The following is a 24992-nucleotide window of genomic DNA, read 5'->3' as shown; positions in this document are numbered from 1 at the left end:
CTTAAAGGGGGCAGGGGCAGGGTCAAGCCGGGCTGCGGGTGGGTCCGCGGGGGAGAGGCGGCGCTGCCGCCGCCGGGAGGGCCCAGCGGCCCGGTTGGGCGGAGCGCCGAGCCGAGCCGACCCGCAGCCCTGGTGCGTGCGACGCGGCCGGCCGGGCCCGGAAGGAGCCGCGCAGGGGCGGAGCGGGGCGGGGCGCAGCCGCGGGGTTGCGTGTCGGTGCCGGCGGAGCGGAGCGCCCGCACCTCAGGCTCGGCGGCGGCGGGTGAGCGCGGGGTGCGGGGGAGGGCGGTGGTGAGGGGCGCTGTCCGCCCCGGCCTGCCGGGGGCCGCGGCCTCGCCCTCGGTGGCCGGCGGAGGGGCCGGCCGGGCGAGCTCCGCAGGGCACCGGGCCGCCCTCGTATCCTGCCGGGAGCGGCCTCCGGCCCGCGGCGCCGCGGCTGGGCCTGGCCGGGGGTCCCCGCGCGCCCGGGGAGGCCGCGGCCCGCGTGGGTCCGTGGGCAGCGCGCTGCGGGGGGGGGGCGGGCGGGCGGGCGCTCCCTTCCGTCTTCTCCTCGCTCGCCCCGGGGAGAGCCCTCGGGGCTCGCCGGGGCTGGGGGCGCCGGCCCGCCTGCCGCCGCCCGGTACGCGGACCTGCCGTGGGTGTTGGGCAGGGCCGTTGTAGCCCTGGCTCTACCTCGCTCGGGGGTCCGTGACGCCGAGGAGCGCGTCGTAAGTATCGCCCCGTGACCCGCAGGCGCTCTGCGGCCTTGTGCAGCTGCCTGTCGCGTTGGGCCGACCTGTCGAGGTTCGTTCTAAGTATCGTTACTTCTTCAGAAATGACGACTTTTAAGACTTTTCTTTTTTTATAAGTAAACTGCTGCAGCAGGCCCTGCGCTGCGAACGTGCGCTGGCAGCCGGTTTTTGTGAGCCAGGCTGCAGCCGAACGGCGGCATCAGGTGCCCCTAGGAACTAGCGCGCGTGTTGCGGTGCCGTCGCCGCAGGTAAACGGTTTGCCGTTTCAGCTGCGCTTAAGATCTTTGCTAAACTCAGCCGGGCTGTCTCAGAGTAAAAGATGTGATATAACTGAGTTTAAGTCATCGGCCATACAGCGTGTAATCTTTCTGGTTTTCAACCCGACTAGTAATGGACCGGTATGATGATTGCTCTTTCTGAAATCTCAAAGATGACTTGCTATCAAAAAAACTGATGAAAGTACCCAAAGAAAATCTGTGCCGCGTACCTCATTTTCAAACTCTGTCCCTTTCCTCAACTCTTAAAATACTACGTTGTCGTGGTTTAACCTGGCAGGCAGCTAAACACCACGCAGCCGTTGGCTTCCTCCTCCCCCAGTGGGATGGGGGAGAGAATTGGGGGGGAAAAAAACCCAGTAAAATCTGTGGGTTGAGATAAAGACAGTTTAATAGGACAGGAAAAGGGAAAATAATGATAAAAGAATATCCAGAGTAAGTGATGCACAGTGCAATTGCTCACCACCCGCCGACCAATGCCCAACCAGTCCCCGAGCAGCGGTCACTGATCCCCGGCCAGCTTTCCCCCAGTTTATGTACTGGGCATGACGTCCCATGGTATGGAGTGTCCCTTTGTGCCAGTTTGGGTCAGCTGCCCTGGCTGTGCCCCCTCCCAGCTTCTTGTGCACCTCCAGCCTTCTCAGTTGGTAGAGCATGGGGAGCTGGAAAGTCCTTGACTAGTGTAAGCACTGCTCAGCAACAACCAAAACATCGGTGTGTTATCAACATTATTCTCATGCTAAATCCAAAACACAGCACTGTACCAGCTACTAGGAAGGAAATTAACTCCATCCCTGCCGAAACCAGGACGTACATCAAAGTGCAGTTTCATGTCCTAGAATAAACTGTAGTGTAGAAGGCAGGTATCAGTTTATTCACTGAGTTTCTTAGGGATCTTGATTTTTGTTGTCTGCAGTAACATTTTACGATGTTAAAGTGATCATATGTGAAATTATAACTTTAAGTGACCATGTTTAGATCTTATTTGAAAAACTGCAAATACACCCTTAACAGTAGACTTTAAGCTCTCGCTTGCAAGTTGTGTTTTCAGACTTAACTGCGGCTGGGGTGCAGGGTTGGTGCAGTTAGGTTGGACAGAGGCTTCGTTCCTAGCTCTTGCTGACAGTACCCACCCAGGCGCAGCACAGTGTGTTTCCAGTTACTGCAAGAGCTGTTTAGCTTGGGTGTTGCTGGTTTCTGTTTCCTAATTATTCCATAAAGGGATTTAAAACTGCCTTTAAAAGCCTGATGTCCTCTCTTATCTAGAGTTTCACAGACTTTGGAAGTAAGCGCTATTCTAACTGGTTCAGAAGTGAAAGGATGAATTTTTAGCTAGAAAAATGCAGGTTGAGAGTAGGGGAGAAAACAAAATCCTGTTTTTCAGCATACAAAAGAAGTAAGTGTGAGTGAGTTTGCTTGCTAGTCCTTGCTGTCGGCAACATTCCCTTCAGGAGGCTGCTTCAAGGTGTTACCAAAGCCACTGGGTGGGAATTCCGCATCCCCGCGGTCAGAAGTGGTCTCCAGTAAGCAAACCCACCTCCTTGGTCTATAGAGCGGCTTACAGGGCTGATACTTGGCTGATGAAATAACATTAGCCGGGGTTGTCGGAGACATTTTGAAGTGATAGCCATCTGTTGTTGATGTGATGTGATGCTAGAAAATTAACTTTCATATTTTTGTTGAGGAGGCACAAGTAGGTGATGTCTGTAAAAAATAGTTGGTATCAAAAGATTGTCTTGTGTCCAGTACAATTTTTTGTTAAAAGCTTATGTCTGCTTGCAACTGATTATTTTCAAGGTTACCCTTGAAATAACCTTAAAATAGTATTTTTGTCTTCCTCATGGCTTGTGAACAGCGATGGCCAGAGTTTTCATTGTTCTGCTTTTATGGTATTTTTAACATGAGCCTGAGAGTTTGAGTCTGTGTATATTGAACAGCCTCGGCTCTCCTCTTAGGTCGATGTAGCTCCATGACTTTGACGTCTCAGCAGCGTAACAACTCTTGATTCCAACGCAGAGCCACTACGGCTTTTTAATGCTTTGATTTGACACTGCTGTGAATCAGGTAGTTACTTTTCCTGTGTGATAAGAGTAGATTTAATATCTCTATTCAAATATTACCAGTGTGCCTTTACAGTTAGCTGTCCATTTTTTCCCCATTTTAAAAGTATTTTCCTTTAAGCGCTGCCAGCTGATACGGAGGCAGTTCTGGGTGTATTTGGATAGCTCTGTTTCTAACACCACTTTTCTTGTGGTGATGGGAATTTAGCCTATATTAATGCCACTTCAGCTGTGTTTGCAGGGTAATCCTGTTCTCACTTTAATCATTTGAATCTTGTCCCTTAAAGTCTTTTCTGTAATGCATAAAGATTTTTTTTTGTTTTATCCATAAGTTTAATAGATGGAAAAGGTTAATACAACTAAATGCTGTGAAGTTATTCTCACCTCAGTAATCTGAGCACTTCTCTTACATCATGCTGTTTGCCCTGATTTGCAGGTTATTTGAGTCGATCGTTTTTAAGCCCCGTAGAGGCTTTTCTCAATTGGTATTTTGCTCAAGCAATAAATAAATCTGCTGATGTGTATGTTCTGCCGTGTTTGCTTATTCTTGACCTTTGCTTTTTAGCCATGCAAGGGACAGTTTCGGTTGTGACGTTGTGTAACTGGGTGTTTATGCATTGACAAGCGTATTTGATTTGTATTCTTAAAATTTGTGCCTGTTGCAGCTCGATCAGTTGTTCAGAGTAACGTAGGACACGTGGGTAAGGGTTTCAGGGTTAGTCATGGAGAAACCAAGGACTCCTAGCGCTTTGTCATCTTCAACCAGGGAGGCAAATATGGGCTGAAAAGACTTTGTTCCAGTGCAAGCAAATGTAATTAGACTATTCTTTCCTCCTCTTTCCATATTATCTTTCTGTGGTGTACCTGTTGCTGCGTAGTGGAGAAACTCTGTTTGTTGCCATGAGTGTAATTGCTATGGCAGATGCTTGGATTTTGATCTGGTTCTGACCTGTGCTTTGACTACTGTGTCCTGTGCTCCAGGGTCAGAGCTGCCCTAAAGTCATCTTGTGACCCCCCCAAGGTACCGCTGCGGCGTTGAAATGAGTGCAGCAAGACAGCCTGCAGCGGCGTGGATGCCTCTGCCAGCTGCACTTAGCAGTGCAGTCCAGTTTCTTGAGGGTAGTCGGACTCCAATGTCCCCTGACCTTAGCAGGGGTTATGCACTCCAGGAGGAACTAGCTGGCTAAATGCTTCTAAGGATGTTGCCCTTTAGTCTTTCAAGAGGTTTTCATGCTAGATACTAATTCACTGTGTCAAACTGGTGCTTTCATTGTGATTATCCTCACTTCAGATAATGAGGAAATTAAGATGAAAGCTAAGAAATTACTTGCTCGTGGCTTCGCAGTGGACCTAGTGATGGCTTTATTCTTGTGCCCCAAAGCGATGCTTTGGCAGTAGCAGTGGTTCTTCCTCTGTGGTACCTGTCCTCCTGGGCGCCCAAGGTGTGCCAAAGCTCCCCCGTGGCCGCTTGCTCGGAAGCAGCCCTGCCTTCGGTGGCAGAGATTTTTTTCCTGGGGCAGGAACAACTGAATTCATCAGTCTGTGCAATCCATCCTGGCCACTTGCTTCTTTCCCAGGGACGAGCATAGCAGCCTTATATTTTTTTTTTAACCGTACCACAAAGAAGGGGTATTTGTGGAGTAGCAGAGCTTCATCCTGGTAGCAAGGGGTGTCCTGCCTGCGATGGTCAGCTGAAGTTGGCTCACGGTTGTATGGCACAACTAGAGCGTTGGTTATAGTCATCTTGGCTGCTCTCAGCTTGACCTCCTGTTCTTGAATCTAAGCTGAAGGAATTCGATGGGAAACATGGTGTTCTAGAGTCCTTTTTTAAACATAAGTTTTGCGTTTAAGGTTTAAATTGTGGCAGCCTGTGCAGGACAGTACAGGAGGTCACGGCCTTTGAATGGCAATGCCAGTGCTTTGTGCTAGGTAGTTGTTTCCCATTACAAGCCAAACAGACAGGTTCTGTGCAGACAATAGGGATTTACTTGGTACCAAACTTCTCTGGATTCAACTTCACAACACTTTTTCATCTCCTATCGCCTCTGCTTCAAACCCCAGCAGCTCCCAAGGGCGGCTGGAGCACTGACTCTGCACTGACATCCTTCTGGTGCCCTCTCAAAAATGCCACTTTTTCCCAGTTGAAAAGTTTATGTGAAGATCCCTTTTGAAATCTTCAGTGGAACATCACACACCTCCACCACCCCATACTTAAGATAAAATTATTTTTACTTCTTGCAAAGATTTCTGTCCACGTAGCATTTTCCAAGGGGAGGGAAAGGTCTTTGCTGTTGAATCACAAGGTCTGGATCCTGTTTTCCACTTCTACATTAGTTTTTTAATGTGTTGTGGGGTCACTTAATTGGTCCATGATACAGTTTACCAAAACGAAATTGTTTTTTATTTTTCACCCAGGACTTTGAATTACTTTTCTTACCTATAAATATCTTACAATGTTTAATGTGCTGTTCTGACAGATCTTAAATGCGCTATATTTTCTGTTTATTTCAGACTATAAGATTCAGATATGTCCTTCATATTTGATTGGATTTACAGTGGTTTCAGTAGCGTATTACAGTTTTTAGGTAAGTTTTTATTGTTTGGGGTTTTTCTTTTCTGTTATTTTTGTAAAAAATGTCTGTTCACCTCTGTTATCTTCAAACACAGCTGCTGGTTAAATAATAATATTTGTTTTGGTGTATATTCAGTAACACTCAAACAAAAGTTTCACTTATCAATATTGAGTATTTCCAGAGCGTGCTCTCCACTCAATCTTAGGTTAATCCTTTAACCTCTTGAAAAAACTACGTTTTCTTTCATGAACATGATAGGTTTGATTTTTCTAATCATACTACATTTAAGCTGGTGTAATTCAGTTGACTTTTATGGAGTTTCTCCTGATTTTGTTCTGCTGTGAAGAACTGAACTCAGTTATTTTAGTTCAGTTCTTTTGCACGTGAGGATATCACTTGAGAATCTAAATATGAGGGACTGTCTACAAAAAATAGTGCTGGATATTGAAGCCCTTGCTCATGTTCAGCAGTGTGTTATTCTGTAACTGGTGTCACTGAAAACAGCGTGAAACTTCACTGGCATCTGCTGAAGAGCCTCAGGAAAGTATTCTCTGGCCAAAAGAGTCTGCAATCCATATCAATCCAAGGTGAAATATTAGCTTGTGCAAAACGGAAGGGAAAAAAAAAAACAGAGGGGGAAAAAAAACAACCAGGAGGAAAAGGAATGTTAGGATACTTAAAAAAAAAAAAAAGGAACAGAAGTTGCAGATCACATAGGTAAAAGGCACAACTTACAAGTTCGAAGGATTTTATTGAAGTGGATGAAAAGCATTTGAGATTAAGGAATCATGGCAAGCTGTGCCACCTGCCTTTTATCAGTTGAAAGTTTAAACTTCTTCACTGAATGTTAGACCCTTGGCCTACTATCGAAATATTAGCCAGTGAAATTTTAACTAAATTGACTAATCTTTCTTATCTCCTCATACTTAGCTGAGCAGTGATTACTGCACGCTAGCCTGCTTTCCCATTCCTGTGCATGCAAAGTCTACTTCTGGTGAAAGATACTGAAGCTTGAAGTAGGAAGGAGAATTACTTTCAAAAATATGTCCGTCTTTTATTGTAGAAGAAACTTTCTGTTTTCATTCTCATTTACATTTACAGTTGAAGAAGGCTGATTATAACATTGGGAAACTCCCCACAGTTCCCTGTGCTGTCCTGTCAGCAGGCTGATAAGATCACTTTATGAAATACATCTTTGCACACATATACTTTCAAAATGCACAAAGAAACTTTTTATATACATACATATATATATATATATATAAAAAAAAACCTCTGGTCTTGGGTGTAGTTAATAGCTGAAGTATTGCTGCTTATTTGTCTTGCGTTTCTGTGAAGGACCCTTGGGAAGTGTGACATGTTTCAGAGAAAGCAGCGGCACCTGATTTGGGAGCAAAGGCTCCTGGATGTCCAGGCTGAGAGTGGCAAAAGTACTATTGTTTTACTATGGTTTAGTAGGGTTTTGCTTACCTCACAAGGTAAGCGTGAACTGGAGTTTCTCCGGTGACATAAGTTAATATATGAAACTGTTTGTCCACTCCTCCTTTCTCTGTAAACATTAATACTTTCTCCTCCACTCTAGTTTAATAGTTAATAATAGTTATTTGGGCATGCGAGAAGGTGAGTTTGGGAAGTAAGAGTTGTATTTGAAAGAACTGTGAAGACACTCTACCTGTAGTAATAAAGTTCATTAATGAAATAAGCTGAGGCATGTGAAAGAATACTCATTCCTGCAAGTTACAAAACATGTCATGCTGGAATGCGATCCCAGAGATTAGCTTAAAGGCAGGGGGAGAGGTGAGCAAACACCAGCAGTGTAAAGGTCGGCCAGGCGGAGGCACGTATGCCCCTGTAATGCTGCGGCATCAACGGGGCTGTCCGAGCGGCCACCTGTGCAACAGCATCGCTTAAAATCCCACCAAAAAAACCATACGTAACACATTATATGTGAGGATAACACATTAGATAAGAAGAAAAAAATGAGGGCTACGGAAACTGATGTTACCGGCTCGCTCTGCTGCCTGCTAGCCGCCCTGCGTAGAGGGACCCAGGGCAGCCGTCGGTGCGCCCTTTGGACGGCTCCCAGCAGCTTGCCTGTGGCCCCACGGCACAGCGCGGGATGTTGGTGCGCGGTTTGCAGATCGGGAGGGTTGGTTGCGCTTGCGGGAGAAGGTGCAGTGAAGTGTAGGGACTGCAGGGATGGGGCGGTTGGGCTTTAACGGTAAAATCTGATTGTGTACTTCACAAAATGTTTCTGTATCATCGCAGTGGTGGTAAAATAAACTGTTCTTCAGCATATTGCAAAGTGTCACAATACCATGACATTATATAGTAAAAGATCCTGGTGACTTAAAAACTCCCACGTTGCAATATTTGGCTGTATTTTGCAGTTCTTTTGCAGAGAGAAGAGAGAATTCTGTTAGGAACGTAGCCCAGTTTTGCTTTTAAAGAAATGTAATTTCAGCACATACATAAATATTTTTTCCCACCCTCTGTTGTAAGTGTTCTGCCCTCTTCAGCACTCGTGAAGGCTGTGGGGTCAGTAGCGGTTCCTAAGGAGTCGTGCAGTGCGTAGCATCCAGCCACAGCTCTTTGAAGAGGGAGTAAGGGAAGATTTTCTCCTTAGAAAAGTCAAAACTGAGAGGCTCTTACTTCAGTAGTTTCTCAGTACAGAATGTGACTTTTTTAAAATGAAATTTGTCTTAAAAATGTTTTACTTTGAATGTCGATCAGTTTGAAGCAGTGAAAAATAATCCTGGCATAGGATGTAGTGTTGGCAAGTTTAAGAGAATCACTCCTTGATAACCCCAAACTTAAGAAAATAGTGTTCGTGTTTTACACATCCTTCCTGTCCTTCCCAGCAACTGTTGCATTTACTGGGGTTACAAGTAGAGGAAAATAAGGGGAAAAGGCATTTTTACAAAGATGACAATCAGTGAAAATAATATTTCTTATTCCTGTTACGAAAGCATTATCACATGACAGCAAGTGTGTCAGAATTGCCCTGACGATGCCATTCAGGATATATCCATACAATTTAGCTGGGGTATGGGTGAATGTTACTTTTTGTCAAAATAATATATGAACCAACATAAAAGAATTCATACATATACTGTTTATGACTATTGACATTGAAATTAATTTCTCTAATATACCCATTGAGGTCTGAACTTTCTTTTTGCCTTGAACAAGTTTTTTTTTGTCATAAGTGGAGGTAGCTGAACAAAACACCCTCTGTTCAGGTCCGGGACGGTCTGTATTTTAGAGCTCACTGTCAGCACTGTACCCGCATGCCCCCCTCTCATCGCCTGTGAGCAAAACTGCCCTTTTGCTGGGGCAGAGTAAGCTACACTGGCAAAATTCAGTCCTGTTTTATTGTGGTTTTCCTAAGGTAACGTAAATGCATTTACATGAGCGGCACGTTTACGTCGATTGTGTGCCTCTCCCCCACTAAGCATCCCGTAAGCTGCACGTGGTACACATGGTGCAGCAGGCACATGAGCAAGTGTGAATGTAGTTTGTACGAGTAGAACACGGATAAAGGGCATTGATAAAGTGTGCGGCGGAGCTTGGCGGGTCTGTATTTTGTACCGTGACTGTAACACTTTGCTCCTGGGAGCAAAATCATCTCTAGTGCTAGAAATTAACTCCTACCAATTTAACTGATTAATCAGTGGGTTCTTTGTTCTAGGACTGTACAAGAAATCGGGCAAACTAGTGTTTCTTGGCCTGGACAATGCTGGAAAAACTACGCTGCTGCACATGCTCAAAGATGACAGACTGGGACAACACGTCCCCACGTTACACCCCAGTAAGTTAATATTGCTGGTTCCATAGCTAGAAAGTGTTGCAGGAAAAGCAGGATCTGATTATACATTGTAAGACCAACAGTGTAACTGGGGAGAACAAAGGAATTTCTGGGATTGTAATCTGTAGATATTTGAAGTAATATTCAGAAAAATATGTGTAGGGTAGTTCAGTGTGGTATATTTAAAATTAAGAGGTGAGTAACAAGCAGAATGGTGGAGCTGAGAGTCTAGATTACAGAAGCTGTGGGAAATTGGGGCTTGCAGTGTTTGGGAGTAGCTTCTCTGCGCAGCTGGAAAATGAGCATTTCTGTACACTGTTTTGATTTTTTTGGCTCAGAGGTTGCTGTGTAATTGTTATCTTGGTGGCCTCGCAGGAGAAAAAGTTCAACACAGGTTAAAAATGTGGATTGGTGAAGTCCAGTAAGGAGGTGAGAAATTGGGAAAGGATGTGAAGAGGAGAAACCTTGAACAGTATTGTACATGAAATGCCATCTTTGTGGCAAACCAGATGCCAGAGCCAACTGTTGTTTGTGTAATGTGTAGGGATAAGTAATGTACGAATATTCTCTGCTGTTCTTAGCATTGTAGATATTTCACACGTGTTTTAACAACAAAATGCTATTAACCATTAAACAAATGTGTCACTGATTTTGAGAGAGAATGTATTGTTCTCATTTGTTTCTTGTATAACAAAATACTGAAAAGACCCAAGACAGAAAGTAAAATCTACATGCTAGAAGGTTAGACTGTTCTAATGCACTGCATAATCTTCACAGAGAACATAATTCTGTGTATTTCTAGCTTCAGAAGAGCTGACAATTGCTGGCATGACTTTCACTACCTTCGATCTGGGTGGACATGCTCAAGGTAAGAGAATACGTTGACTCATTTCACTGAGTTGAGTTAGAGTTGTCTACAGCCCGTTTGTTTCGGATCGGAAATATGACCATGCTGCAGAGATCGGCTTCCCACACTCTCTTTGACAGTATAAAAAACTTTCACTGCTCTGTTGTCCGTCTCCACCATTTATCACAAATCCCAAATACAATTTGGGAAGAGCTGCAGTAGAGCATAATTTTTTGACAGATATCTGTATTTTGAAGAGGATTCTGTACTTTGAATCGCTTACGTTTACCTTTAAGCTTTATGCTTCAAACTTAGCTTTGTTGACATAACTCTTGGGGAAACACAAAAAGTTTCAGTACCTCAGTGTGCATGTGAGAGAGAGTGGTGATAACAGTAAAGGAAATGATACTTTTGCTCCATTATTTCAAGTTTTGCAAAACATGAAGTTGCATCCTGAAGATTGGTAATATAAGCTAAGACTTCAAAAAAACCTGTTGTTTCTTAATTGCTGATGTGCATCGCTCTGAATTTTGGGATAATTTCCTTTTGTTTTTAATTCACATCTTCCCTGTAGCTCGCAGAGTGTGGAAAAACTATCTGCCTGCAATTAACGGCATTGTGTTCTTGGTGGACTGTGCAGATCATGAAAGATTGCTTGAATCAAAAGAAGAACTTGATGTAAGTTTAAATAAGTCTTTGAAAGTTTTAACTGTAACTTCTAAGAAATAAGCTCAAATTCCCAGTATCCAACAGAGCTCTGCTGCCACCTGGACATGAGTAGTAGCAACTTGACCTTCTATATTCTAAATTAATCTCTCCTCCTTTCTCCTTTCCTTTGCAGTCACTAATGACAGATGAAACTATTGCTAATGTGCCTATCCTAATTCTTGGTAACAAGATTGACAGACCTGAAGCCATTAGTGAAGAGAGGTTACGAGAGATGTTTGGTCTGTATGGCCAGACAACAGGAAAGGTAATGCTCCTTTTTTTTTTTTTTGGTGGCTTTGGGTTTTTTTGTTAGGGAGTTTGCTTGCATTATTTGTGTATTGACTCCAGTTCACTCCAGCTACACAAAATAAACGGTTTTTAATTTATAAAGTACTTAGTACATAATAACTGTATATGGAATGAATGAATTGTGGAGCCTCTTTTTTTACATCATATTTAATGCCACATTTTTTCAGAGAAAACTTAATTGTACTTAGGATAACTTTTAGTACTTCAACTTTCCTATGCAGTACTTTAAAAGGATGAGCAAGTTCTCAGAGGCTATGGTTCTAGTGAGAACTGTAAGAGAAAACTGGATAAAGTCTTTCAGTAAGTGACTTTTCTCGTTTAAAGTGCAGACTTAGTACAATTTGTTGCTTAACATATTTACCTGAAGCTTAGAAATAGATTTACATCATTGTAGAAGTCTGAGTTTGTAGGTTGTGAGGGGAAAAAAAGTTCCTACTGGCATCGGTAGCAACAAGGCAGATTTTTATTATGGATCTTTGCAATACTTCAACTCTAATTTAAAGTAAATACAGTGTACTACATAGAATCATAGAATCATTGAGGTTGGAAAAGACCTCTAAGATCATCGAGTCCAACCGTTGACCCAACACCACCACCCACTAAGCCATGTCCCTAAGTGCCTCATCTACTCGTCTTTTAAATACCTCCAGGGATGGGGACTCCACCACTTCCCTGGGCAGCCTGTTCCAATGTTTCACCACTCTTTCAGTAAAGACATTTTTCCTTACATCCAATCTAAACCTCCCCTGGTGCAACTTGAGGCCGTTTCCTCTCGTCCTATCGCTTGTTACTTGGGAGAAGAGACCGACCCCCACCTCGCTACAACCTCTTTTCAGGGAGTTGTAGAGAGCGATGAGGTCTCCCCTCAGCCTCCTTTTCTCCAGGCTAAACAACCCCAGTTCCCTCAGCCGCTCCTCATCAGACTTGTTCTCCAGACCCCTCACCAGCCTCGTTGCCCTTCTCTGGACACGCTCCAGCACCTCGACGTCCTTCTTGTAGTGAGGGGCCCAAAACTGAACACAGTGTTCGAGGTGCGGCCTCACCAGTGCCGAGTACAGGGGCACGATCACTTCCCTACTCCTGCTGGCCACACTATTTCTGATACAGGCCAGGATGCCATTGGCCTTCTTGGCCGCCTGGGCACACTGCCGGCTCATGTTCAGCCGGCTGTCGACCAACACCCCCAGGTCCTTTTCCTCCAGGCAGCTTTCCAGCCACTCTTCCCCAAGCCTGTAGCGCTGCATGGGGTTGTTGTGGCCCAAGTGCAGGACCCGGCACTTGGCCTTGTTGAACCTCATACAATTGGTCTGGGCCCATCGATCCAGCCTGTCCAGGTCCCTCTGCAGAGCCTTCCTGCCCTCGAGCAGATCAACACTCCCGCCCAACTTGGTGTCTTGTAGGAGCCATTTGGATACGGGGCACTAGAAACAAGTTGCTCCGTTGTCCTTTGCCCTTGGAAAGACACCTCTCCGCAGCTGACAAAGCCGTTCCAGTGTGGCTTCCGTCCCAGCTCCCATGAGATGACCAGCAGTGTGGCTCTGCTGAGGAGGGCACCTGGTCTTGTAATTCCTCTTTTCCCCTAAGAGTATTTACTCTTAGATGCTTCCCTTAAAGTTCAGTGCCAGTCAGTGGTTAGGTTGAGCGGGAACAAATCTTTACCTTCTTGTTTTCCACGTGAAAGAGAATTTCACAGGTTAGTTCTAGAATAGGTGTAATGGGCTATAAACAGTTACTACTGACTTTTTTTTTTAAATCTTGCCCTGGTTTTTACAACACTGCACATAGTCTATGAAGTATGAATACTGTTGTGAATCTCCAGTTGAGCAACAGCTTTATCACACTGTGCTGACCTTGGCAAGCAAGCAACTTGCACTCTTGCTATGGTCAGTCCTACAATTGGTAGCAAATGTTCTTTTTAATCTGGTTGGAAAGCTATTAGAAACAGAGCAGGGAACTGTGACTGAAAACTGAGTATAAGCTCTCAAATTCTCTGTGCACGTGCTTGCTCTTGCACTCTGGTTTTGTGTACTTCACCCTCTCCAATTGTGGATGCACATGAAAACGTGCTCAGTGTATTTCTCAAGTGACCCTAATCTTAGTAACGTGTGCAAGTTTTAGATTAATTTATTTTCTAAAATTCCAGTATCCAACACAAGTTAAATAATGGCATTCCATAGAAACAAATGTCCATGTAAAGTAGCCGTCTTTTTATAACGATACTGTAACTTGGAACACTTCTGTCTCTCTGCAGGGCAGTATACCATTGAAAGAATTGAACGCAAGGCCGCTAGAAGTGTTTATGTGCAGCGTGCTAAAGAGACAAGGCTATGGAGAAGGCTTCCGCTGGATGGCACAGTACATTGATTAATGCCAAAATCGCATCAGTATGTTCTGTCCCATGTCTGAATATTAAGTCTGCTCCTTATTTGATCACTCAGTGTACGTAACTTGAATTCATTTGACTGTTTAGTTATAAAAATACACATTTTTAGCTAATTATATCATGTATGCTAAATTGTAAGTGTGAGGATTGAAAAATTATTTCGGGCAAGTTTGTAAGTTTAAGTACCACAACATGTGAGCTTTCTAATCCCATGCAACATTCTTTTGCAGCTTTTAATTTAACAAGTCTCCGGCACCATTTTTGGTCAGAGCAACTTTCCAGTACAGTATGTTTGAATGCACTTTTTAACAGCTAAAAACTACGAACATGTGAAAAATATTTAATGCTTATGTTAAATTTTTTTATGTACTTTTTTGAAACTGGTTTTATAACTTTAGAGTATATAACCATCTTTCAAGGAATAATAAATAATTAGCTGATGGATAATTGCATGATGCCTTACGGTTTTCAATAATATACTTTCTTATGCAACGTCATGCAATAAATTTAAATCCAGTTTTTGGCAACTTTAATGGAAAATGTTTCATTTTAATATGTCTTAACTAGTGAGGCTGCCTGATGATCTGAATATGTGGGATATTTTCCTGAAACACAGAAGGCCACAAAGTAGTTTCATTGTATGTTAGTGAGGTGGGTTTTTTTTCAGACTAGCCAATTGCATTTATCTTAGGATTTTGCGTTAGTAGAAGAAAAGTCTAATCCGATGCCCTTATAACCACCACCTTTAAAAAGTACAAATAATGTAAATCAGCTGTGCCAATGTAAATCTTGAACTAATGTCAAAAGTGGTCTTACCCTACTGGTCTCTTGAATTAAACCCCTGAAGCGACACAAGAAATACAGGGTTTTTTTCCAAAGAAATTAAGAGTACCGTTGCACTAAATATTCTGTTCCTAATTTAATTAGATTTGGGGTCTGCCAGAAGATTTGCCCATGAAATTGCCAGGGGAAAAAAAAATGTTGCCATTGCTGCTTGTGAAAATTTATCAGCCCACACCCAATCGGCCAATTTTATTTTTGGTGTTTTGAACTGGGACGAGATGGATTGTTTTCTGTGGTTTTGCCCTGAAACCTAGCCAGTGTGGCAGCTGCTGGCTGCCCAGGTAGCTTGTTTCTGGGGTAAAATCTGGTTATCCGCAGTCCTTGTTTCCAGACTTCTGACTCTTTTTCCCCATCTTTGAGTGCATTAGTTCCCCGAGGAGAAAGCAGGTTATTTTTGAAGAAGGGGTGTTGAAGCATGTGTGTCTGTCAGTGTCTTGTTGATGCTGGCTGACACTGCCGCGGAGCTGTGGTTGGTTTGTGCTGGGCATGTTTTACTGTAATCTGTCGAACGCGGGTAGGGTTTCAGCCCTGGAGTCACCCTTTCACCCTGATGGGTTTGAGTTTCGCTGTGTAGTTTGTTTCCCCCTTGTAAGAGTATGAACTGCTGCAAGTGGTTTTACCGAATCCCTTTTACTCACTGTTGTAGGTCTTCTCCAAAATACTCTAGGCCTTACGTTTCCAATATCCATGGCAGCAAATGTATTTCTGACTGGTTTGATTTCATAAATAACTTTCTCTTTTGACCTGCTGGGCTTGAATCTCAGATTTAAAGCCTATAGGCTCATAGCAAATAAATGAGACTTATTCCTTGCCCAGATCTGAACTCGTATGATTGAATATTGATGATCAGTTCCCCACAGGCCTAGATTGTGCATCGGAATAAGATGAATAATTCAGAACCTAACTAATGTAAATTGTAACTGAAGTTTATTACTGCACAAACATATGCAAAGTGTTAAGCCTAGTTTGTGCATGGTGAAGTTCAGAGTGACGGTATCAGCTTTTCCAAATGACCAACATAAGAGAATTCTGCATTTAAACTAGTGCTCAGCTGTAGAGTAGTGTCTCTGTTGCATAAATCAAAACTGGAGGTAAGAAATGGCCTCTCACCAGCGTGTGGAAAATGTGTGAGTCTTTACTACCTACAGCCGTTATGTAGGGGACATGCCTTTTTTTGTTTGTTTGGTTTTTTTCCCTTCTAGATTTTTGGTTATAATGCAGAGAACAACAGCTAAACCAGTAGATGGTGTAAATATTAAAAATACTACTTGCAGTCACACTGTGGTGTTGATGTGGGAGACTTGGGATTGTGTTGCCTGTGCTTATGGAAATGAAGCTGGAGGTGGAGGTGTTCTGCTGCAGACCACTTCCACAGGCTGAGCCATTACGTGGGCGCTGAGAAGTCCTCTTCACCTGCTCTTCCAACCAACTGTGAATAACATTAGCAGTAAGGAAAGGGGTGACAGTATTAAGAATTAAAAAAAGAAGGGAGGTGATACTGCTTTACAAGTGTGTGTTAAGAGTAATTCTTAGTATTATGGAAATACTCAGATTTCATATTTCCTGCTGTAGGATGCTAGTTTAAATGTGGTTGTAATAAGGGCATGAAGAAATCTGGACTGTGTGTTTATCCACCTGAGTGTTGTAATGGTTCCCGTTGTGGGAATAGCTGATCAACACTCAGTTAAATACACAGATAATCTTGCTCTGTTTTATTTCGTTCAGTAGAGGAAGTATCTTTCTTCTGTAGTTTACATTCTGTTGTGCACATGAATGTGAATGGGTGTTGTGTGTCTTTGTGTGAAGACTTCATTAATAGACAAATATACTGATGAGAGTTTTTCTGGTGGTTTTCATCCCCACCCCCTCATCTCCCCGGTCATTTATTTCTGGAGGTTGCTTATTCCTATGATTGTGACCGGTGATACTTAACTTAAAAAAAGCAACATTCACATTTGGGTCCGACCTCTACGATTTTTATTTCTTTTTCCACTCTTGACTATGCAGATTTCAATTAAACATCACTTTAAAGAATGTGAAAAAGAAAACTCATTAATAAAGATGTTATTTATGAAGTGTCTCATTTTGTTTTTACATCGCAACAGTTCTTTAAGAGAAATGAATGTAGATTTCTAAGATACTAATAACTACTTCTGACAAAGTGGCCTGTATTTCACTGCAGTGACCCCATACGCTGGCATCTATGCGTTGAATAAGATTTATTTTGCTTGGATTTAATTTAAACTTGGGTTTTAGTATGTATTGTGTAACTGAGAAGCATTGCTGTATTTCAGTCTTGGCTTAATAAATTTTTCAGCAACAATTAATTGGCATTGGAGATGGGAAGGATCTTTGAGCTTTCTCATTTATCCTCTTGCCAGATCAATATTATTTCATTAATATTTCCGTATTCAGTGTTCAGGTACTGTCTATGATGTGCCAGAGATGACCTATGGCATTCACTGGAATTCAATACCCGCATGCACGTGAGCTTTATTGTATTTTAATAATTGGAATGGAACATCAAATAGAACATTTGGCATCCGCTTATTTATAACTGAAGTCAGGTCAGAAAAATGATGGTGGTGGTTTCTAATCCCAGTGAATTCACAGGTCTGCTTGAAGTCGAATTGTTCTTCTCTTGTTTGTACTGTCAGAGTATTCGGTTGTTACTAACCGAAGTCCAGTATTTCTACTGACTACAACATGCTCAGACTTGGTGTAGGTAACGTAATTGTTAGCTATGAACCTAAGAGTTATATTAAAAACAGCCGAATCCACTGGCTGTCGTTGGGGACATGTAACTTATTTGTATTTAGATAAGCCACTCTTTGCACTAATATCTCAGTGTGAAACTAAACATTTTCCATTTTGAAATGTGAGTGCTCTAAATGTTTAAAAGCATAATTTATATAATAAACTGCAGAAGAAAAGCTAAAGATGAAAGTGTTCTTAAACATGTTCTTATTATGGTGTTTGTTATTATGTTATCCGATCCCATGCTTTTGAAATTTAAGTATCGGGAATAGAAAATAAAATTCTGACTTGGAATTTGAAGAAAAGGAGGTTTAAACAGATAGTTCTTGTCAAATTATCAAAACCAGGAAAAAAGCGTGCTGACTTAGTACATGGCCTAGCAGTGAGTTTGGGTTTTTTCAGCTTCGTAATAATTCAGTCTCTTTGCTAGGATTTCTGTTCATGTGTGCATGGAAGGAAATCCTCTACTCGGTAAACTCTCTGAGCATGGAAAAAATGACATTTCCTTTGTTGCAATTTTAAAATGAGATGGAAGGGTCTGATCTTGCAGGCAAATGATACTGTCTTAGAATCCAGCTGCCCTCTGGGATTTGCACTGTTGGTGGGACTGTACCGGGTGGGGATTGCCACTGAGTTTAGGTGCTTATCAAACTGAGTCCACTCAACCCTGTTTGACACAGCCCATGGGGAAAGTGTATTAACCTACTGTGACAGAGAACTATTTTTGCAATCCTAAGTGTGTGTTCTCCTTAGTTTACATTTCTCAAATTATTTCTTACTTGACTGCTTTTGAACTAGAATTAGAAATTTGTTTGGTGGTGAGCAGTTATGGTAAAATAATGATTAAACCCGTATCCCTTGTTTTTCTTATGACCCCATTTCTTACGGCACGTGTCCCATCACACTAAGAAATGTATAATAATATTTTAGCACCTTCGATGCCTTTCATTCCAGGATCTCAAAGCTTTCTGCCTGCTAATGCTGCCTCAACATCCTTGTGAGGCAGAGGGGTTTTGTTATCCTTGTTTAACCTGTGAAGAAAGCGAGGTCCCGCAGGGACCAGGTCGTACTTGGTCGTACTCGGTCGCTGCCTGAATAAGAAGAGCAACACAGCAACCACCAGCAACGTCGAATGAAGCAATGCCTCCCTTAACCTGGGCACCGTTTGTCAGTGTCCTAGAGAGAAGACCGAAGCCTTCATCACATGCAGGCTACTGAAGGTACTGCACAGACCGTGTGTAAACCAATGGCATTTTGGGCCACTTCCCCTCCTATGCCAGCGTTCACAGCAAAAAAAAGCTGCTCTAAGCGTGTACCATTCACTGTCAACTGTGTGGCACCCAACTATGGTAATATTTAGTAGATAAGTTAAAAGAACAGCACAAAAGCTTGCAATGTGTAGAGTGGGTGCAAAGCTTGGATCTACTTGTAATTTCTGATTCTCTTTCCTAAAGGTGCGATGTAAATAAACACTATCCTTGTAAAAGGAGAAAATGTAAAGGCGTACTTTCAGTATTTGGGTCCAAATGCCTGCTTTTGGCACAGGCAAATAAGAATTTATATTGTTTGGTTAGATTTTCCCCCTGCAAGGGTGGTACTTCACTGTCCGAGTGGTTTGACTAACTCCCAGGAGCAGCGCTAGCTGGAGCAAACCCTTGGCAGTAGCGTGGGGCAGAGATGAGCCGTTGGAGACCTGATCGTAGCAATTTAGTGATACTTGAGTACCCAAACGCAGGAGCAGATGTAGCGGCTTTGTTGGCTAGGGGTGTACTGCCACAAGCTGCTGGTCTGGGAAGGGATCGGGCTGGCGCTTGCAGTAGTAAGGGCAGATGGGGAAGCTGAGCTAAGGAGGGGAACCTGATCTTACCCTGTCGAGAGGATCTGAAGTGGTTCAGGTTTTGTAGCACGCGGGGTTTCTGAGCAAAGGAAGCTGCTCTTCAGTGAGAATGTGGCTCTTGAGAGGAAGGTTGGAATTTGTTTTAAGTTAGTTTGTTAAAATCTTTGTTAAAGGTTTGTTGGAACTTAAAAGCTTTGCTAGCGGCAGGAAATCGGGCAGCGAGCAGGCTGGAGGAGGGGGTCAGCATTGGGGACCACGGCGCAGGTCTGCCGTGAGGATTACGCGACCATCTCTAGGAAATACTTGACTAAGTTCCTGGCTGTGCAATGGAGGAAGGGAAAAACTAATTGCTTTGAAAAATGTCCTCTTGCCAGCGAGGTAAGAGGGAGAACAATTATGAACAGGGCTCCTAACGCTGCTCTGCCACAGCTTGTTTGTGGGCTGACCCCAGGGCTGGTATTTGGAAACGCTGGTGCTTGTGAAAGCAAAGGGGAGAGAGAGAAATTAGCTAGTGACAGGAGCTGTATTTCAATCAGTCTGTGCATGCTGTGGTAATGCCAGCCTTTGTCAGGTTATTTCGAAATCCGTCCGGTATCCTACAATTAAGCTGGGTTTTGCTAAGTCGCTGAAAACTGCTGATCCTTGGTCGACTGCTCCCCAAGGACAAAGCTGAGGTCACTTGTTTAATGAACTTGACTTCTGACCAGAGATAAGCACAAGCTGCAAAACCTAAAACCACTTTTTAAGCTCTCTCATGCCTGTTGGCACTGGGAGCTGGATTTTGAGTTCAGCGTAGACACTTGGTTCCAGCCCCGGGTGCCCGAATGCCGTTTTCTCTCTGCTTAGATTTTGGTTTAAGTTCAAATAAATTGGAACTGTGAAAGGAAGACTCCTGTATGTGCCACTTAACTCTTCTATTCCTTGCTCTGTGTGTATGTATGTAATATATCTATAATATGTAAATATATACGTATACATATATATATATACACACAAGAGGCTTAAAATAAATCTGTTGAAAATATTGTTACTGAGATGCATTAGCATGAAATTGCAGAGGACATTTAGTGAAAGTCTGCTCATAGTAGGTTTTAAAGGCTGAAAAAAAATCAGGAGGAGTTTGCAGTAGAGGAAATGAAAAGCTTTTGCTTTACTGGTGAATAAATAATTATAGGAGATACTGTGGGAGAAATTCAGATGTGCAGCTACAGTAGGGAAAGCAGCTGGAGTTCTGGGCGCCGCCTGGAGAAACAGCGTTTAGGCAGAACAGAAGGAGGCAGAGCTAATAATATAGTTTGCCTTTTTATAGAGCTTATGCTTTGTTACTGGCATCTGAGACCCTTTCAGCACTGGTATAAAGAAGTTTGGGTGTTCCTACAAAATGAGACGTTTACTCGAGCATTTTTTAGAAAACGTGTCCCATCCGCTTGCTCCTACTCACTGCTCTCTGTGGCAGCTGGCTCTGAGGAGCTCCGATGAAAATCCCCAGAAGAAGGTTATGGTGATTTGACATCTGTACCTGAAAATTCGTCTGTAAAGAGTACTTCTTTTTGATTTATAGTCGTCTTTTTTCTTACGTTCTCCTCTAGTCCTCCTATCTGCTACTGCCACTTCGGGAATATCCTTTCATTTCCTAATCTGTAATTTGAATTGCCTCCTAAGTTTAAAAAACAATATGACTTTTTTTTTCCCAGGCTGTTTTGGGGAGAGCTTTTCTTCAACAGTTTGATGTTTAAAATCCTGGGGAAGAAATTTGTAAGGGGGCCCTCTATCAAAGAAGAAATTCTTGTGTTTTCAGAGCCGTTGTCAGGCAGAATGCAGGAGAGAATCAGTAAAAGATTTACGCATGTTGTTTGCCATTATTATTTTTGGGAGAAATGGGGAAAACCAAAGAAGTTACAGTCACTGCGGTTAGTTGAAGTTCACGGAGCTGCTGCAAGTCTGACTGCAGCAAAGAATGTGTAACAGATCCTCACGCATGTGACTGTGGGATGGAGTCTATTTATGTCTCCATAAACATGAAATTATGAAATACACACTGTGGAGATGGTGCTGGTGAAGTCCTCGTCTGACCTGGTCAACCATCACTGGACTTGCACCTCTCTGGGAGTACAAAGTGAATTTGAACTTATTGCAGAACATCACGCTGCTGGAAGATGTTTATTGAAAGGGAAGTAGGTCAGGCAATAAAGCAAAGAAACCACCCAGTATGTTACCAGGTAAGAGGGAAAGTGCTGTGAGTTTCTGTAATAATATCTTGCACAGCTTGTGGACATAAGAGCACTTCACAAAGCATCTAGAAAAAAAGTCACCCAAAAAGACATGTTTTCTTTTGTACAGTCCAGATTTGAAATAAATTCTTCTTAAAACGGATGTGTGGCTGAAACTTGGATCCTTTCTGCAAAATTAAAAAAAAAAAAGCCTGTCTCAAGATTACAAAAGAAGGGAAAAAAAGATGTGGGAGAAATGGATTATGTATGCTTTGCTTTTGCACTCCTTAGGTGGTACCGACGGTGACCTGCACGGCACAAGGCTGCGGTGGGGAAGGAGCTGGTCCTCTGCCCTGAGTCTTCTGCTGGAGCCTGCCTCGGCCGTGCCCTCCCCTGCTGCTGCTCCTCTCCAGGAGATGTGTCCCACCTGCGCTCGCTGAGACCATCCCTGGCACCTCTGCTCTGCATCAGCTCCAGTGCTGAGCTGGCATCCCAGGTGCAAAGATCAATGATATTCCCCACCCTACATGCTTAATTCCTCCCTCAATACTCGAGGGCGGCTGTAAGTCTGCCCTAAGGGTAGCGTCTCCATGTCCAGCACCCGTATTTGGTGTAGCTCGCTGCTGTACGGAGGCTCAGGCGGCCTCCTTGCGATCCGGAGCCCGTTGCCAGAGAGGGGTGAGCACGTGGGGAGTGGGCTGGGCGCTGGGTTGCACCAGGCAGGAGCTCGTTGGGACAAGCAGCAGCCTGCCTGCCTGTGCAGGCAGTTGAGTGCTGGCAGGTGGGAGGAAAAGCAGAGCCTGTCCTGGGGACTGGGTGAAAAAGTCGTGCAAGGAGGGAGAGCAAAAACATGGAGGGGGAAAAAAGACCAGTGGGATCCTGGATCTACTTCATTCCCGGTTTTCTCATTTCACAGAAGAGGCAATCAAACTCCCGCCTCATTGCAGCAAGTGCCTGAGCAGACAGTCCTTTCAAAAACAGATGGTGGCCCCCCGTTCCCACGCAGCATCCCCAAACCTCCTGGAGCAGCATGTGCCTTCACCTCTCTCCTGTGTAACATAGCCTATAGGGCATGCGTTGCAACCCTGCGCCTGCTCCCTTTAGCCTATATTTCTGTATCTCCCTAGGGAATAATCTGCTCCCAGTCCTGGTCTTTGGGAACTTTGTGGGGTTTTGTGCTAAGACTAAAAAAAAATCGGGTGAAGTGGAAGGAGCAGCATCCCCCCCGCAAGCCTTCTACAGTACAGGAAAGGTCCTTGGTGGAAAGCTGTGCCTGATGAGGCGGTTTCAATCGGGAGCCCAGGCTGGCATGTTACTGCTGCTCAAGAAACAAAGAAAACCCCCAAGCCCCAAATTGAGCTCATTCCCCCATGAAAATACAGTCGTGCCCCATATTGCATGGCTGGGCGGCTCTGTCAGTAGTGAAGTGTTGGTGACTGCTGTGGAAATTTTGGCTAGAGGTGACTTTCAAATGGTTTTCCTCTTAGCCTTCTAAAGGTAAACAAAGGAAGAATTGGCATAGAAGAGTAGGAAGGCAAGAAAAACTAAGCTATGTAAAATTTCATCAATGAGCTGTTTGCTGTTAGAGAAAATCAGGAATTTATGCCCCATGTTAAGCTCATCATGCTGCGCAACCCACTTTTGGGGTACTTAACAGTAATCATCGTACTGTAGGTCTGGACGCTCTTTTTATTCTTTCCACTGGTTTTCAAGTGACGTTCTTGCACTTTTCTCTGCCTCAGATGCGACAGCGTTAAGGCTGCTCTGTGCCTTGCGCAATCCTCCTGCCCTTGAGATGAATCTCAACCCAACTGAACCATGGCAAGAGTTTGCTGGAGCGCGCTGCCTGAGCTTGCAGCGGGCTCTCCGCAAACACCGCTCCCTCTGACTCCAGCCGGCACTATGGCTGTGGGACATTTGAGCCGTGATTTATGTCCCACAAGAAAGTGCTGCATCATGTATTTAGGGTAAGGTGCTGAGTATCATTCGCTCTTGACAACCGTGGGATTTAGAAGAAATAATGCATGCAACCTTTTAATTTTGCAAGGTCATTCCGTAGTTTCTTTTGTTTTATTAATTCTTATTCAGTAGCAGAAGTACAGAAGGAAAAGTGCTGAGGTCTAGGTGCATAAGAAAAGCAGGATCAAGCCTTTAATTTTGCACTTTTAAACTCTAAAGGCTCAGTTTTGCTCGTGCAAAATTCGCTCGTCCCTCACGTGCTGCTGTTGGCGCTGCATTTGCTGGGCAGGGGTAATGTATCTCTGCGTGGTGGAGGGGAGTCTAGCTCCAAAAGGGAGATCAGCCTGAACAACTTGCAAGGTATAAAATACTTGGATTTGGATTTCAAAAACTAATGAGGTACAGTTATGATCTGTGTAAGAGCTTCAATGAAGTGGATAATTTGGATGGTGGCCTCCTTTCCCCCATGAATTCTCATATATGAGGTATGTCTCAGCAACAAGCAGTTACGTTTTCTGCCTCGCGGCAGGCTGGCTTCTGGAAACTTGGTATTTCCAGGTATTTCAGCACTAGCATTGAGATACTTGTGTCTCCTTACAAGTTTTTGTATTTGTATTTAAACAGCAGACAGAGTGTCAGTAAGACGTGGTTCGTGTGAACGCTCTTCATAAAAGACTATTACAAAAGCAAACAGATCGATCACTCCGGGCTTCACGGTTGGGAAGTAAGAACAAAATGAGGCTTAAATAGCGACGAGTCAATGCAGCGATGAAGTACCTATTTATCGGTAAATAAAGGCTGGCTGCCATTGCCGGCTTCGAAGCCCCTGTGCCCCCGAGGGGTTTGGAAAGTGGTGATGCAAACTGATGAGTCACGGTTTAGAACAATAGTTTCTTCATGCAAAATGACTCAGGATAAAAGAAAAACAGGTTTTTCAAGAAGCTGAAGCCTGTGAAATTACAAAAAGCAATAAAATAATAGGACATCTTTAACCCTGTGTTGAAAGTATTAAATCTTTTTCTAAAGATTAGTGCAGTGGTTGTGGTGGATGCCTGAGACCAGTGGATTAGACCGTACCTGTTTTCAGTCAGCTTTCCCCTTTCAGAGCATGCGTGCAGAGCAAAAAAAGATCAATACCGTGTATATGAGCATTAAATATGATGTATATAACAGCACCTCATATAACATCAGATTGCAGTCATTTGTCTGCATCATCCTCCCTACCCTCTTTGTCCAATTTAAGGTAAAGGGTTGGTCCCGCTGAGCGGAGGGCAGCACGGCTCCCCGCGCGGTCCGGCTTGCAGGCGGGATGCTCGCGGGGTGGGAGCTGCCTCAGCCCGTGCGTGGTTGTACGTGGCTGGAGCTCCTGTCCCACGTCTGCAGAAAATACTGCCTGACGTCTCACCTTACCCTGCCACGGACCAAACAGCCTCTTCCATGAACTAGGAGCTCTGCTAGGTATGACGCTATGCAAATAACATGTCCTCTTTATTATAGATAACCCCGTTTCCTCCGGCAAGGGTGGAATACACCGCTCTGTAGTTTCTGTGGCCCCACAAACATCCATTTTAGGTATTCTGTAGAGTTTTATTGCAGAAATTATCACCTTAGCAATCTGAATGCAAATATGTACAATTTTTTTTAAGGATTTAATTACATCAGAACAATTAGGTAAAGGGGAGGGCAAGCTAC

The 24992-nt window shown here is 43.7% G+C and overlaps 1 protein-coding gene and 1 long non-coding RNA gene across 4 annotated transcripts; both read left to right on the top strand.

Annotated features, from left to right (window-relative positions):
- The first annotated feature begins 74 nt into the window (after window positions 1-74).
- Window positions 75-17494, top strand: SAR1B (secretion associated Ras related GTPase 1B). Of its 3 annotated transcripts, none has more exons than XM_076350398.1 (7): window positions 75-132; window positions 5578-5651; window positions 9331-9450; window positions 10250-10315; window positions 10869-10972; window positions 11136-11267; window positions 13563-17494. In XM_076350398.1, the coding sequence occupies exons 2-7, from the start codon at window positions 5594-5596 to the stop codon at window positions 13677-13679; spliced, it is 597 nt and encodes a 198-aa protein (XP_076206513.1). In that variant the 5' UTR covers window positions 75-132; window positions 5578-5593; the 3' UTR covers window positions 13680-17494. The 3 variants fall into 3 exon arrangements, with proteins under 3 accessions (XP_076206513.1, XP_076206512.1, XP_076206514.1); XM_076350397.1 differs by lacking the exon at window positions 75-132 and adding an exon at window positions 169-262; XM_076350399.1 differs by lacking the exons at window positions 75-132; window positions 5578-5651 and adding an exon at window positions 171-262.
- Window positions 17495-19160: 1666 nt separating this feature from the next.
- LOC143165985 (uncharacterized) lies at window positions 19161-23302 on the top strand. Its single transcript, XR_012996352.1, has 3 exons — window positions 19161-19260; window positions 21633-21837; window positions 23084-23302. It is a non-coding gene; the product is annotated as an uncharacterized LOC143165985 (long non-coding RNA).
- The last annotated feature ends 1690 nt before the right edge of the window (window positions 23303-24992 follow it).

Source organism: Aptenodytes patagonicus, chromosome 12 (genome assembly GCF_965638725.1).
Source record: "Aptenodytes patagonicus chromosome 12, bAptPat1.pri.cur, whole genome shotgun sequence".
Classification (NCBI taxonomy): Eukaryota; Metazoa; Chordata; class Aves; order Sphenisciformes; family Spheniscidae; genus Aptenodytes; species Aptenodytes patagonicus.
This window is presented reverse-complemented; position numbering and strand designations above follow the sequence as displayed.

Bases quoted from the DNA above. Each gene is read 5' to 3' on its own strand.
- SAR1B (XM_076350398.1), top strand. From the start codon at position 5,594: ATGTCCTTCATATTTGATTGGATTTACAGTGGTTTCAGTAGCGTATTA. The intron at 9,451-10,249 runs GTAAGTTAATAT...GTGTATTTCTAG, and splicing joins CGTCCCCACGTTACACCCCA to CTTCAGAAGAGCTGACAATT. The intron at 10,973-11,135 runs GTAAGTTTAAAT...TTTCCTTTGCAG, and splicing joins AATCAAAAGAAGAACTTGAT to TCACTAATGACAGATGAAAC.